Here is a 12677-nt window from a genome sequence, read left to right as displayed (position 1 = left end):
AAGTCTGCTGAGGTACTTCATCCTTCAGCTGCTTGCACTTGGACAAAGAAGAAAAAATTGGTTCCACTGTAACCAAGTTACACAAATGCTAACCTTGCAGTAATTGTAACTTGAATTATATGTACTTCCAACTTTATTAGAAATGTAGTCCTCATTAAGATCCTAAGTCATTTAAGTAGTTAGGCATATATTTAAAGACACACACATGGATATGCTAAACTGATTCCATTCCAAAGTAAAGAAAATTAAAACATATGTTATGTTAACAGCCAAAACATTTAGCATCTAACACTTCCCCAACATTTTGTTACACTTGAGTATGATAAAGAAACAGAAGTCAGGGACCTTATTCCTCATCCATTTGAGGGAAAAAAGGACCAGAAGTAGGTTTATTCCCGTAACAATGTTACCTCTTAACTTTCTCCAGTGAGGATGAATGGTTTCCAGTCAATGGCATGGGGAAGAAAGAAGAGTGTTCAGTGGAACTCATACATATAGCAAAAAAGCCACATTTTCCCATTGCATCTGAAACAGCCCAATGAAAAATATAAGCAGCATTTTGAAGAGGCTAGCAAGACTCCTCCCTTCTCAAGCATCAGAAGCAGTAAAGGCATCCTTCAGCTTTATCTGGGCACCTTGTGAACGAAGTATTCAAGACAGAAAATTTCCCTAACTTTGTTCACTAACCTTTTTATTGACCTCAGCAACCGATAGGTACAAAGCCATCAGCATGCAATCTACACCACACACAGTAGTCCTTTCAGATTCTGAAAATAAGCGCCATTCTTTTCGAAAACACTGAATAATATTCAAGATCCTTTGCTGAAGGGAAGCCATGATCCTAAAATTAGAAAGTAAAATAATACTAATTTTACTTAGTTTCAGTGTTAGAAACTCAGATGTATAAGCTAATCACCAAATGGCAGCTTAAACCTAGGTTGAGGGTTCCAAAACTGAATGTCTAGGCATCTTTTTGTGCAAGGAGATATATATATAATTATTATTATCTACATTTCTATACCACTTTATATTTTAAAGAAAAAATCCCAAAGCAGTTGCAACACATTAAAATGCTAAATAAAACAATCCAGAATAAAACTAATTCAAGCTTCAATGAAAATCTTTCAGACCTTTCTCTAAGCGCTTTCCCCATACTTATTTACCTACTTTATTTATATAGCTGCTCTATAGCAGAAGTACTCAGAAGTGTGGTTTAGTGGTTAAAGTGTTGGACCAGGACTTGGGAGATCAAGGTTCAACTCCCCACTCAGTCATGAAGCTCACTGGGCGACTTTGGGCCAGTCACAGTCCCTCAACCTACCTCACAGGGTCATTGCAGGGAATAATTGAGGAGTAGGGTGAACCATGTCCTCCTTGGAGGAAAAGGTATAATATAAAACGCAAGAAATAAGTTGTTCTGCTTAAGAAAGCTGGAGAGACCAGCCAGATGGAGATGTCAGTTGCCAACTTGGCATCCAGAGATCTCATGGTAGCAATTGGAACCATGCTAGTAGCAAAATGTGCCTGGCATCTGGCTAATTTCTAACACTGCTTAGTTTAATTTTGAACTACACAGGAGGGGTAAACCTTTAAAAGAACAGGATAAACATAATATTCTACATGAATGGGGGCATGAGAAGCAAACACATCTAAATGACATTCAATAAGGACAGAACATGGCTCAAGAATAAATGTGACCTGGAAACAACAGGGAAATATGAAAAATTATGGTAAGATGAGTTACCAAAGTGACAGTATGACAGAAAAATCCTATGTCATTTGAAGGTGAATAAAATAACCTGGGGGCCAATTCTACATTGGCTTTGTGTACCAGTTCTCCATAGCGAACTGGTGCACACAGGAGGATTTAATCTCTTCTCAGCAAATGAGCTGGGGGTTAAATTCTACTCAGTTTGGCTACATTAGCCAGTTCTTTACACAGAATTGGTGCATGCAACCAACTCAGTGGTCTGTGAGGCCAATCCTGATAAGGATCTGGCCCATGCAGCCAAAAAGATTCCCTAAAGCTATCTTAAAGTAAAAGCCTGAACTACTACAACTATCTGGAGCACCCTAGAATGTCATTTCATCTGATACCATAGTGAGCACTAAAGCTAGTGAGGTCCAAATTCTGGAACTATTTTACTCTAAAGCAGCAACCAGTTCTAAACCAAATATTTGTATTTTGCGTTATTCCTGTTGTACACCACCTTGTGATATTTGGATGAAAGACAGTATGGACATTTAAATAATGATGATAAAGTAGCAGCAAAACCATAGGCGCCGACTCCATGGGGCTTGAGGGGGCTCGAGCCCCCTCAAAAAAATTTTGGGGGGGGCTCAGCCCCCCCAATAATCTCGGGCGGGCGCCCTTTCAGCAGAGCGCCGCCGCCGTCCCCCGCCGCCTCCTCCTCACCTGCTCCTTCGCCAGCCAGCCAGCCGCGCGCCCTAATCGGAGGCACTGCCGGAAATCCCGCGAGAACAGGGGAATCCCGACTGGCCACACCTCCCAGCCAGCCAATCGGCTGGCTGGGGGGGCGTGGCTTGCCCTATTTAGGGCCGGAGCCACTTTATTTGCATATTCATGAGCTTATTTATTATTCATGAGCTTTCCCGGGCCCCCCCAATATTTTTTCTAAGTCCGCGTCCCTGAGCAAAACTATAAGGTCATGAGGGAAATTTCTATTGCCTTTCTCTTCATCCTCTGCATTTGTAGGAATGAGGCATCTTGGAGACACATTTAGGCTACTATCTATCTTGCTCTAGTACTTTTGCCAGGGGGTGGGGAGCCCCTGAAAGAGGCTGGCATTTTCCCCTTATACTGGCAGAGTCTTTTTTCAGGTTCTGCTAATTTGGCAACTATGCCCATTCCTGAAAAAGAGACACCTGAACACTGATGCATGCCCTCATAATCTCTCATCTAGACCGTTTCTCTTCAACTGGTCACATATATGGTAAGAAACTAAGAAGTCGGCCCTCACATGTAAGTGTGGGTCCTGGGTGTGACCATGGATCAAGACTAACATAATGCTGTACAGAAGACTGTTTAAAAAATCTAATTAAACCAAAATGCAGCAACCAGATTAATGCCTGGTGCTTGCAACAGAGAGCATATAACACCTGCACTTCAAAAGTACCACTGGTTGCCAATGTGTTCCCAGACTAAATTTGAAGGTGCTAGCACATACTTTTAAAAGTTTGGGCCTATATAACTCCCTCCATACGTTCCTTCCTTTAAGACCTATGAATGAGAACCTTTAGGCACTTATTGTGTCTATTAAGCAAGAAGTCACTGTGATTGCTCCGAAGCTTTGGGAGCAACTCCTCAACACATTGTGACAGACTGGGGATCCTGCACTTGTAAGTACTGTAGATGTTTAAAGCCTAATGGTAATCATCATTTATTCGCTCTCTCTTTTACACCAACTGTGATTTTATCTCATCCCTGTTTAATTGTTGAATTGTAACTGTCACTCCAGAAAATCACGATGATTGAAAGGCTGGTTCAAAGTAACCTGAAACAAATTCAACCGTGTGATGTTTAACAGCTCTGGTAAAACCAGCGATGTATCACTTTTTCCCTGTGCTGGCGGGGTGGGTGGGAGATGTAAATGTCTAACCAAGCACCTACTAAGAGTTCGAGAAAGCCTTCTTCACACAATTCAACATACAGTAATAGATTATATGCCTAATCCTCCCCATGTCCCCAATCACCGCAGCCATGCCTTTATTGGCAGCGTAGCACATCCCCTTTTTTGTAAATAATTTTTATTTGACTTTAAGAAGATATAAACATATAACAAAAGCAACTGAAAAACCATATAAAGATATTACTCTGATTCTCAGGACCCCTCCCCCCATCCCCTCCATGGGTCCTAATAACAATGTTTACAACTGCTTATCAGTTCGTTGTCCTTTTTTTTAAAATCCATCTAAACTGTCCATATTTTTTGTTACTTTACAAGCGGGATTAAAATCCTGCTACACATTCCCATCCAGCATGGGATGTACAGTACTATTGTTAGGAGCAAGAAGAGACCAGGGCGTTGTTAGTTTCCCCCGGTCAGCTGGCAACCCTAACTTCTAGCAGCACCGTTATTAACGCCCTCCCTGCCCCACCGCTCTGCCTCTGCTCGCCCGACAGAGCTACGGCCACCTCCCTACTCACCCTGCGGTCGCGAGACAGAACCGCCACCTTTCTAAGCAGAAGCTGGGAGTCAAAAGCCCGGTGGGTTGCTAAGCAACCCTCAGCACGCTCCGCCAACCGGCTGTTCGCGGCGGTTTAATTTCAAACTCGTCGGCACCAGCCAATCAGCAAGCGCGGCGCTCCGTGACCCGGAAGGGGTTTGTCGCGGTTGCGGGCAGATACAGGAAGTGCTGAGTTCTGACAAATTCTTCGCGGGAGCGTGCCTCTCAGAGAATGAGGTGCGGAAGTTTGGAATTGGGGTGTGTTTTTTTTAATGGTGGGAGATCTTATGAACATTATGCTGGATCAGGGCACGTGGGGCGGGGGGTCTTGCGGTCTAACGGCTGTTTCCAGTCTCTGAGGGGTGGGAGGGTGGAGATCTGCGGAGGTTTCATCGCCTCAGTCTTCAGGGCAGGGGAGAGGGTAGATTTAATTTTTTAACATTGAAGCTCAACGCTGCGCTGTGCGATGAATACCTCATCCAGATAGAAACATAGTTATTAGGGCCGGTTGAAACGTCTAGGAAAATATGTAGCACGTTTCTTAGTGCGCTGTGTGTTGTACTCCTAGGAAGTGCTGGATGGGAACTACGCGTTGCTCAAGATACAGCAGCGGTAACACTGGAAGCCGTTTTGTATTTGATATGAACTAATAGGCTCTCCTTTCCCTTTTATATCAAAGGTTGCTGGCATGGAATGCTTATGCACACTTAGGAAGAACCACTTGATAAGCAACTTTCAAATATTGCAGCCAGTTTTGATTTTTCTGCCACCTCACTCTGGATATTGTACAGCAGCCTTCCCCAGCCTGGTGCCCTTCAGTTGGTTTGGGCTACAAAGCCCATCAGCCCCAGTCAGTATGGCTAGGAAACGATGGTTCCAGTCACAACTAGAAAGCGCCAGTTTGGGGCTGGGAGAGGCTGTTGTACAGGCTGCTTCTAATTCTCTCAAAATTGGCAGTCAAACCTGCACAATTATTTTTGAGAGACAGAAGAAGAGTTGTTGTGAAGTAACAGCAGCAGAAAAAACTACATGCAAAAAAGACGCACTTCAAATAATGAACAGTAACCTGTTGTGAAAGAATGTTTAGTTTCAATAAGCACTGGCGTTAAAAATTTAAAAAGTATCATAGATCTTTCCAAATGGAAATGAGAGAAATGTTTTGATTATTTGCAAAGCCCATGGTAGAATTGTTTCATTTTCTTATATTTATATCCTGCCTTTTTTCCACCATGGAACTCAAGGTGGTATACATGTGGTTTTCAGTAGCCCATCTAGTTACTGATCAGATCCCACCCAGCTTATCTACAGTTCATATACATTTAGACCACCACCACTGTGCTTTATGCCTTGATTCTAAAGAGTGTTTAAACATTAGGACCATCTATTTCTATGAATATTCCTTCAAAGTAAAACCTGTAGGGGAAAAGATAAGATCTTCAAATGCCTGAGGAACAGCATCATTTATATATACAGTGGTGCCTCGCAAGACGAAAAGAATTCGTTCCGCGAGTCTTTTCGTCTTGCAATGTTTTTCGTCTTGCGAAGCACGGTCCGTCGCAACTGCGCCTCTTCAAGCGGCTTTTAAAAAAAAGCGCAGGACGTTTTCGTCTTGCGAAGCAAGCCCATAGGGAAATTCGTCTAGCGAAGCAACGCAAAAACGGAAAACCCTTTCGTCTAGCGAGATTTTCGTCTTGCAAGGCATTCGTCTTGCGGGGCACCACTGTAACTTGATGGTACAAAACTACATATGTATCTAAACATAGTGATCTAAAAGAAATATTTTCCTATTATGGTGCTGTTCTATTTCCTTTGCAGCACAGTAAGATATGTATTCAGAAGGGAAGCCTAGTCTACACAGTCACTTGTTTTCCTGTAACTCTCTTTCTCTTTCTATATCCATTCTATTAAACTGTAATAGATATATAATAAATATATTCCTTCAGATGAGGAATGTATATATATATATATATATATATATATATATAGCATAGTACCTACAGTAAATAACATTAAGCACTTTATTTTAAAAAAGATATTGCAGCAAGAATGTATTATTACACTCTGCTTACTATTTCATGTTGTCTGTTGAACTATTTGTATGCTTTATTTAATTCAATTCTGAAAGTTTGTAGGCTGCCCAAGGAGCATGTTTAACGGGTGGAGTAAAAGTGCCTTAACTAAAAATAGCAGAATGAGGTGGACTTTTTAGACCTCAGGTGAAGGATGACATTTTTAAAATGCTGCTATGTGCACAAGACCTCGTGTATGTTTTAAAAACCAAAGCTAGTATATCAAAAAGGAAAGGTTTAAGCCAAGTGCACTCTTTGCTATGCTGGGTCTTTTTCACTTGTGCAAAGACAAAGTTCAAAACTTTACTCATTGTCCAGTCTACTACTTCTGAATTATATTGCATTATATTCCTGTATGTATATCTATCTTCCATTGATTTCAATGCAACTCCCAAGCATTTTTTGTTAGGTTGAAGCCTCAAACTGCAATTGCTTACTTGAGCAAAAGTGTTATTGGCACAGTGGAACTTAGCTCTGAGTAAAAGCAGATAACTGACAGCCCAATTGTATTCATGTGTGCGTTTACATTTCAGTTCCTTCTCCAACTGAAGAGCCTACTGTTGACTTGAATCCATTTACTGAAGATGAAGCAGGAGAATTCCCGAAGTGCATCCTATACTGTAGAGTGTGAAGATTATGTCCATGTGGTGGAATTCAACCCATTTGAGAGTGGCACTGCAGAATCACTCATTGCATATGGTGGCAATAATTATGTGGTTGTTGGGACCTGCAGGTTCCAGGTTAGTATGCTTCATAGATCTGAAGCTTATTAAGAAGGCATTGTAACTTGAAAACAAATATGGCTATTAGTTTTGAGAAGCTGAAAATGTGAATGATGCACTGGGGAAGAAAATAAGTTCTATGTATAAGTGTGCACAATAATTTTGTAACCATTGGTTGTCATCTTTTTGTCTTTATTGCCAAAGATACCTAAGGTGGCATATCATATTTAAAAGGCACAGGTTTTTTTAAAAAAATGTTTTTTTTTTTAAAAGAAGCATTTATTTGCTTCTTTGGTTGTTTATTTAACAATATATATTTGCAATGCAGTTTATATTTGATTAACATTGATTTCTTTCTGGGGGAAAGCCCTTCATAAAACATTCCATAGATAGCACTCACTAGTTTGGAATACTGATGGGAGAAACCTGAGGGAGCTGGAAGAACCAGAATGGCTTCTTTAGGATTCCATACATAGGGATAGAATGGTATTGCTGCAACACAGTCCTATACATGTCTTCTCAGAGATATGTCCCTATGTGTCTGATATACCTTACCCCCAGGTAATTATATAGAAATGCATGATCTTTCTCATGAGAGGAAGTGCACAAAGAATCTGCAATACCATGTAGTCGGGCCCCAAATTAATAATTCAGGAGCCATGTTGTTTGTCAAGTCTATCATATCACAAAATATTTGAGATGTTTTATTACTTGCTCACAAGTGCATTGCATGTATCTGTAGGATGAGGATACAGAAGTGGAAGGAATTCAGTATAAAACGCTAAGAGTTTTTCATCATGGGATTAGAGTTGATGTCATTGCATGGAGTCCAGAAACTAGACTTGATGCTTTATCTCCCCAAATACGGTAATGTATCCAGCTAAAATGTAAACTTTCTTGGTCATTTTTTATTGTGCTAATAACACGTCTACAGTCGTACCTTGGTTTTCGAACAGCTTAGTTCTTGAAAATTTTGGCTCCCGAATGCCACAAACCCGGAAGTGACTGCTCCAGTTTGTGAATTACTTTTGGAAGCCGAACATCCAACGGGGCTTCCGTGGCTTCCAATTGGCTGCAGGAGCTTCCTGCACCAATCAGGAGGCGTGCTTTGGTTTCCGAATGTTTTGGAAATCGGACAGACTTCCTGAACAGATTCTGTTCAACTTCCAAGGTACGACTGTACTCAGAAGCAAGTCTCATTGAGTTATATGGAGCTTACTCCAAGGTAAGTGTGTGTAGAACTGCAGCCTTAGACAACTGATCCTGGAAAGTCAGTTATGAATGTGATGGATAAACCTCTGTGTTTTAAAATGAATGCTACTGTATATATAAAATAAACTCTGTACTTGACTAACAAAATGTGTGCAGGAACAGGGAACAAAACAATGTGGTGATCTGTCATACAAGCAGTACTGGAGTGTCTTTTGTGAAACAGTGCCCATTCTCTAAAAGTCTTAAAGAAATCTGTCCAGATAAGTATTAGCATTAATCTGTAGCAACAAGACTGGTGTGGAGTGGGGGAACTCTGCCAAAGTACCTTTTGTTAAACCAAGTTTGAACAAGTTTTTGTAAGCAGCCTAATTCGTCACATGCAATAATTTGCCAGTACAGAGGGACAGAAGCAATTGGTCCCCTTATGCTATGCTGTGTGCACAGCCAACCCAGAAATACAGAGCCACGTCTGCTATGTGAACGGCACTTTCTCCTGTAGCTATCCAAGGCAGAAGAAAACTGTTCATGCGTTCCATGTGGTGCTGCATTGTGCAGCTGGGTCTGAGAGCCCTGGTTGCCAGGGCAAATTGCCGTTTGCTTATTTCCTCTGAGGCAACTCAGACTTTGGTAAGGTGTCATAGAAGTTTTTGCCTTTTCAGTTTTTGCCTGTACTATTTTATGTTAAATCTGATTAAGTTACAATATTAAGCTGAAGAAACTTGAGTAATTGAAAGTGTTGAATGATATTTAATTATTTGACTAGCACTACTAGCATAATAGGCATTGACTCAGATCCCTTCATGGGCTTTGTTCCTGCTATCTTCTTAATTTTTGTAAGTGTTTGGTTATCAGCTACAAGTTACATAAATGCTATTGATTAGCTCCACACATCAATACATATAAGTTGTTCCTAACCTACTAACCTACAAAATCAGGAGCAGTATTATTTTCTTTAATTGCAAGTGATTCCTGCCTGGCTGTGATCTAATGTGTATGTTCAGAGAAATATGGCAGCTTAATTATTTTTCATTTTATAATGAATAATGCAAATTTACTTCGAGAAATCCATCTTTGATAACATTGCCAACTATATTTCACTTGTATGGAATGACTAAATGTATTGCTTGTCTAATTACCTTAGATTTTGTACTGCAGCTGCTGATAAGAAATTAAGGTTATTCACCTCAGATCTCCAAGAAAATAATGGATATAAGGTGAGGAGAAACAAATTATAATGATAAATGCTATTTTGTGTTCTTTATTTAACATGCCAACTTTTTAAAAGTAAATATTGTTGGAGTGGTAGTTATGAAGTTATATAAATTTTGTAAACCTTAAATCATTTATTTTAACACTTTTAAAATAAGTGTGTTCTTGCAGAACAAAACCAATGTATACTACTTAAGGCAAAATTTTAATAAAATGGATAAATGTTTTTTAATTGCCTAGTAATTGTTCAGTCTAAAATAGATGCAAATAGGAACATGAAGGTAGAGCAATATATGGCATGCTAAGGAATAAGAATACCAGAAATAATATGTAGAGTGGTGCCTGCACAATTTCTGGAAATAATCGGCAGGGAACTGTTTTACAAGAAGAAATTAAAATCTTGTGTCTGATAAATATTCCTATTGAAGCAGCTACTATTTTATAATTAAATATCACTTTAATCCATGATTATCACTCTATTGAATAATATTTAACCTTCTTCAAAACAACCTCCCATACATATCCAAATAATGTTGAGATTCTACCAGTCATAGTTGTGATAGTTTTAAAACTACAACTTACACTATTGTGATTATGATGGTTTATTAACACTCCCAGATTGAGCTGATAGTTCAAGCTGCCAGAAAGTCTGTACTGGTGCTAGACTTTATATATTAACACTCTGATTTATAACTAATGTCAGTGGAGCTTCTTTGATGAATGATGTTAATCATGTATCTAAACTGTTTGTTTTTACCATATAATTGATGTGAGCAATGCTTATTACAGCTTGATCAGACAAGAAATAGATTTCCATAGGTCCTTGTGTAGTAAAATAAACACTAGTTTGAATGTCAATTGATTAAACATGTAATTGCTTGAATTGGTAACATGCTGTGTCTTGCAAGACTAAATACAAAAATGTATAATGATTATTCCGAAAACACTACAAATTATAACATTATGCTGGTTTTGAATGCCAGTTCTGTAGTTCTGAAGCGTCCTCATTTACATTGTTGTCCAGTAGAACTATTTTAGGTGTATGGTTAACGAAAATGATTGTGTCATCTTATGCTCAATATTAAAACTTTGCTTCCCACTTTGTAGACAAAATGGCTAATATGCAGCCAAATATGGCCCAGTTAGTTTAAAAACACCAAGGTAGTAGGGGTTCAGTCTTGTCCTGGTTCTTCTCTTTCTCTGTTTCTGGATCACTGGATTACTCCCACCAATGGAGAGGCTACAGTTGCAGCTTGTATGGGTGATCATCTGCAAGTTCTTTGAACATGTTCATGTTGAAAGCCAGCTTGGAGAAGCTGGAACCTTTGTCTGCTGGTAGTGGTAATGGAGGAATAAAGTGCCAATTGGCTGTAAAAATATGACTATTAGGCCCTTATTTGAAAGATTATATCTGGATGAATACTTCTCTAACTAGCTATTTCCCTATTCCCAACTTTCCTTCCTAGAAACAACTGGATTTCATTAGTATTCAGACCCCATCAATACAGCTTTTAGATAGTATGAATTTGTCATCCATGGCCTCAAGGTCAATCTTTGCTTAGAAATCAGCAGGGTCGGTTACACCCTTCTTGTTCTCAATTATTTTTTCTGCAGCCTTGTTGATTATGAAGTACTAATTATACAGCTATGGGGTCTGCAATGCTTTTTGTGAGCAAATTGTCCGGGAGCATTCTGGCCACTCATAGAACCAGAGCAAGAACCCTCATGGGCACCTTTCCCTGAACCTGAAGAACAGTGTTCTCCCACACTCTCTCACCAAGGCAACTGTGCAGGGACATCAGCAAATGGGAGGCTATGGGACACAAGATAAGTGCCTCTATGAAGGCTAGAGGGTTGGCATTTGAGTTCTCCAAAAGGGGGCAGAGCCCAGGAGGGTGGATTGGAGGCAGACTCAAAAACCTCAGCTCCAACCCTAGTTGGAGCAAATTGCTCACTAAAAGCTCTCCTTGGTGTTGCAAGAATTGATCTGCCTTCCCCCTTTATCCTTGGGACCATAATGGGACAGTGGTCATCGTCCTGTCATGCCCTTCTCTGTGGCATCCTATAAAGGGCTGCTTTGCTCCAAAGTGTCTGGGGTTGCTAGATGAGGTTTTGTGCAGGTATGGTGTTAGGTTCCATTGATATGCTGATTTCACGAGGCTGCAGTTAGTGGCTATTAGGCTGTCATGTTTTGAACTAGCTTATCTCCTAAAACAGATAGGTCGCTGAGAGCCTTATTGTTATCCACATACAATTAAAGATAGTTGTTTTATGCTGCAATGCTCTAAATTGCTTGGGTCCAACACAAGCCATTTCTTTTGTCCCCTGTATCCTACCCTGACAGATAATAATTAAGATCTTCACTTTACATTTGCTTGCTTGTACCAGTTGTTCTTTAACTTCCTTTGTTTAATTTATAACAAAAAAATATTTCTGCTTTCTATCAACAGACTTTGGAGGGCCATTCAGATTACATTAATGATGTGGTATTTTCACCTAAAGAAGGTCAGGAAATTGCAAGTGTGAGTGATGACCACACTTGCAGGTATGTATTCCTAAACACGTGAATTTAACTCTCTCTACATATTTTTAATTAAAACTAGAAAATTGGTCACTGAAGCAATTCTCTAAGTATGCATTACGTAATTTCTAAAAGGGTTGATATTTCATGCAGTGCAGTTTTTCAGAAGATTGCATATAAAAACTGACTAAAACTTATTTTATTCCCTATGTACTGCTTTAAAAAATACTGTGTGTTTGTACTTCCCTGCAAATTACCGTATTTTTTGCACCATAACACTCACTTTTTTCCTCCTAGAAAGTAAGGGGAAATGTCTGTGCGTGTTATGGAGGGAATGCCTAAGGGTGGCTGGGGGGATCTGCTGCAGCCGTGAGCAGAGGATCCATGGTTTCCCTTCCTTCTCTCCTCCGTGGCTCGCTTTGAAACAGCAAAGCGGGAGAAGAGCCGCTGGGGGGGGGGAGGAGAGGGACAGAGAGCCTGATTGTTTTAAAGGAGCAAAGCGGGAGAGGAGAGGAGCCGCTTACACGAGTGTAAGCGGCTCCTGTCCGGTTGGCTCCTTTAAAGCAAGCCACTTAAAACGTGGTTACAAAGCATGGATCCTCAGGATTTTTGCACTGGGTCACCCCAAATTCACCATCAGATCACATAGCATGTCCATGGCTACAGCTTGCACCAAAAAAATCATGCACCCACTGTTGCCTGGGGCCGCAGTGGTGCAAAAACGTGGTTACAAAGCATGGATTCACATGGATCCTC

The 12677-nt window shown here is 40.2% G+C and overlaps 2 protein-coding genes across 4 annotated transcripts in view; one reads left to right on the top strand and one right to left on the bottom strand.

The window, feature by feature from the left end:
* Positions 1 to 4275, bottom strand: part of PARPBP (PARP1 binding protein) — a 34661-nt gene extending 30386 nt beyond the window's left edge. The window contains exons 1-2 of one of the 3 annotated variants that reach the window (XM_081212251.1): positions 4169 to 4275; positions 688 to 841 (exon numbers count right to left, since the gene is read on the bottom strand). In XM_081212251.1, the coding sequence (XP_081068377.1) occupies positions 688 to 837 (150 nt within the window). In that variant the 5' untranslated portion in view covers positions 838 to 841; positions 4169 to 4275. Of the gene's footprint in view, positions 1 to 687; positions 842 to 3474; positions 3616 to 4168 lie in introns of those variants that run through there. The other 2 variants (XM_081212252.1, XM_081212253.1) reach the window with 2 other exon arrangements.
* Positions 4276 to 4301: 26 nt separating this feature from the next.
* The window catches only part of NUP37 (nucleoporin 37), a 23526-nt gene continuing 15150 nt past the window's right edge, over positions 4302 to 12677 (top strand). Inside the window, exons 1-5 of the mRNA XM_081212269.1 lie at positions 4302 to 4425; positions 6791 to 6997; positions 7722 to 7846; positions 9333 to 9405; positions 11851 to 11945. Of these exons, the coding sequence (XP_081068395.1) occupies positions 6842 to 6997; positions 7722 to 7846; positions 9333 to 9405; positions 11851 to 11945 (449 nt within the window). The 5' untranslated portion in view covers positions 4302 to 4425; positions 6791 to 6841. The remainder of the gene's footprint in view (positions 4426 to 6790; positions 6998 to 7721; positions 7847 to 9332; positions 9406 to 11850; positions 11946 to 12677) is intronic.

Source organism: Podarcis bocagei, assembly GCF_964188305.1.
Source record: "Podarcis bocagei genome assembly, chromosome: 10".
Taxonomy (NCBI): domain Eukaryota; kingdom Metazoa; phylum Chordata; class Lepidosauria; order Squamata; family Lacertidae; genus Podarcis; species Podarcis bocagei.
Note: the sequence above shows the minus strand (reverse complement) of the source record. Positions and strands in the feature narration are given on the sequence as shown.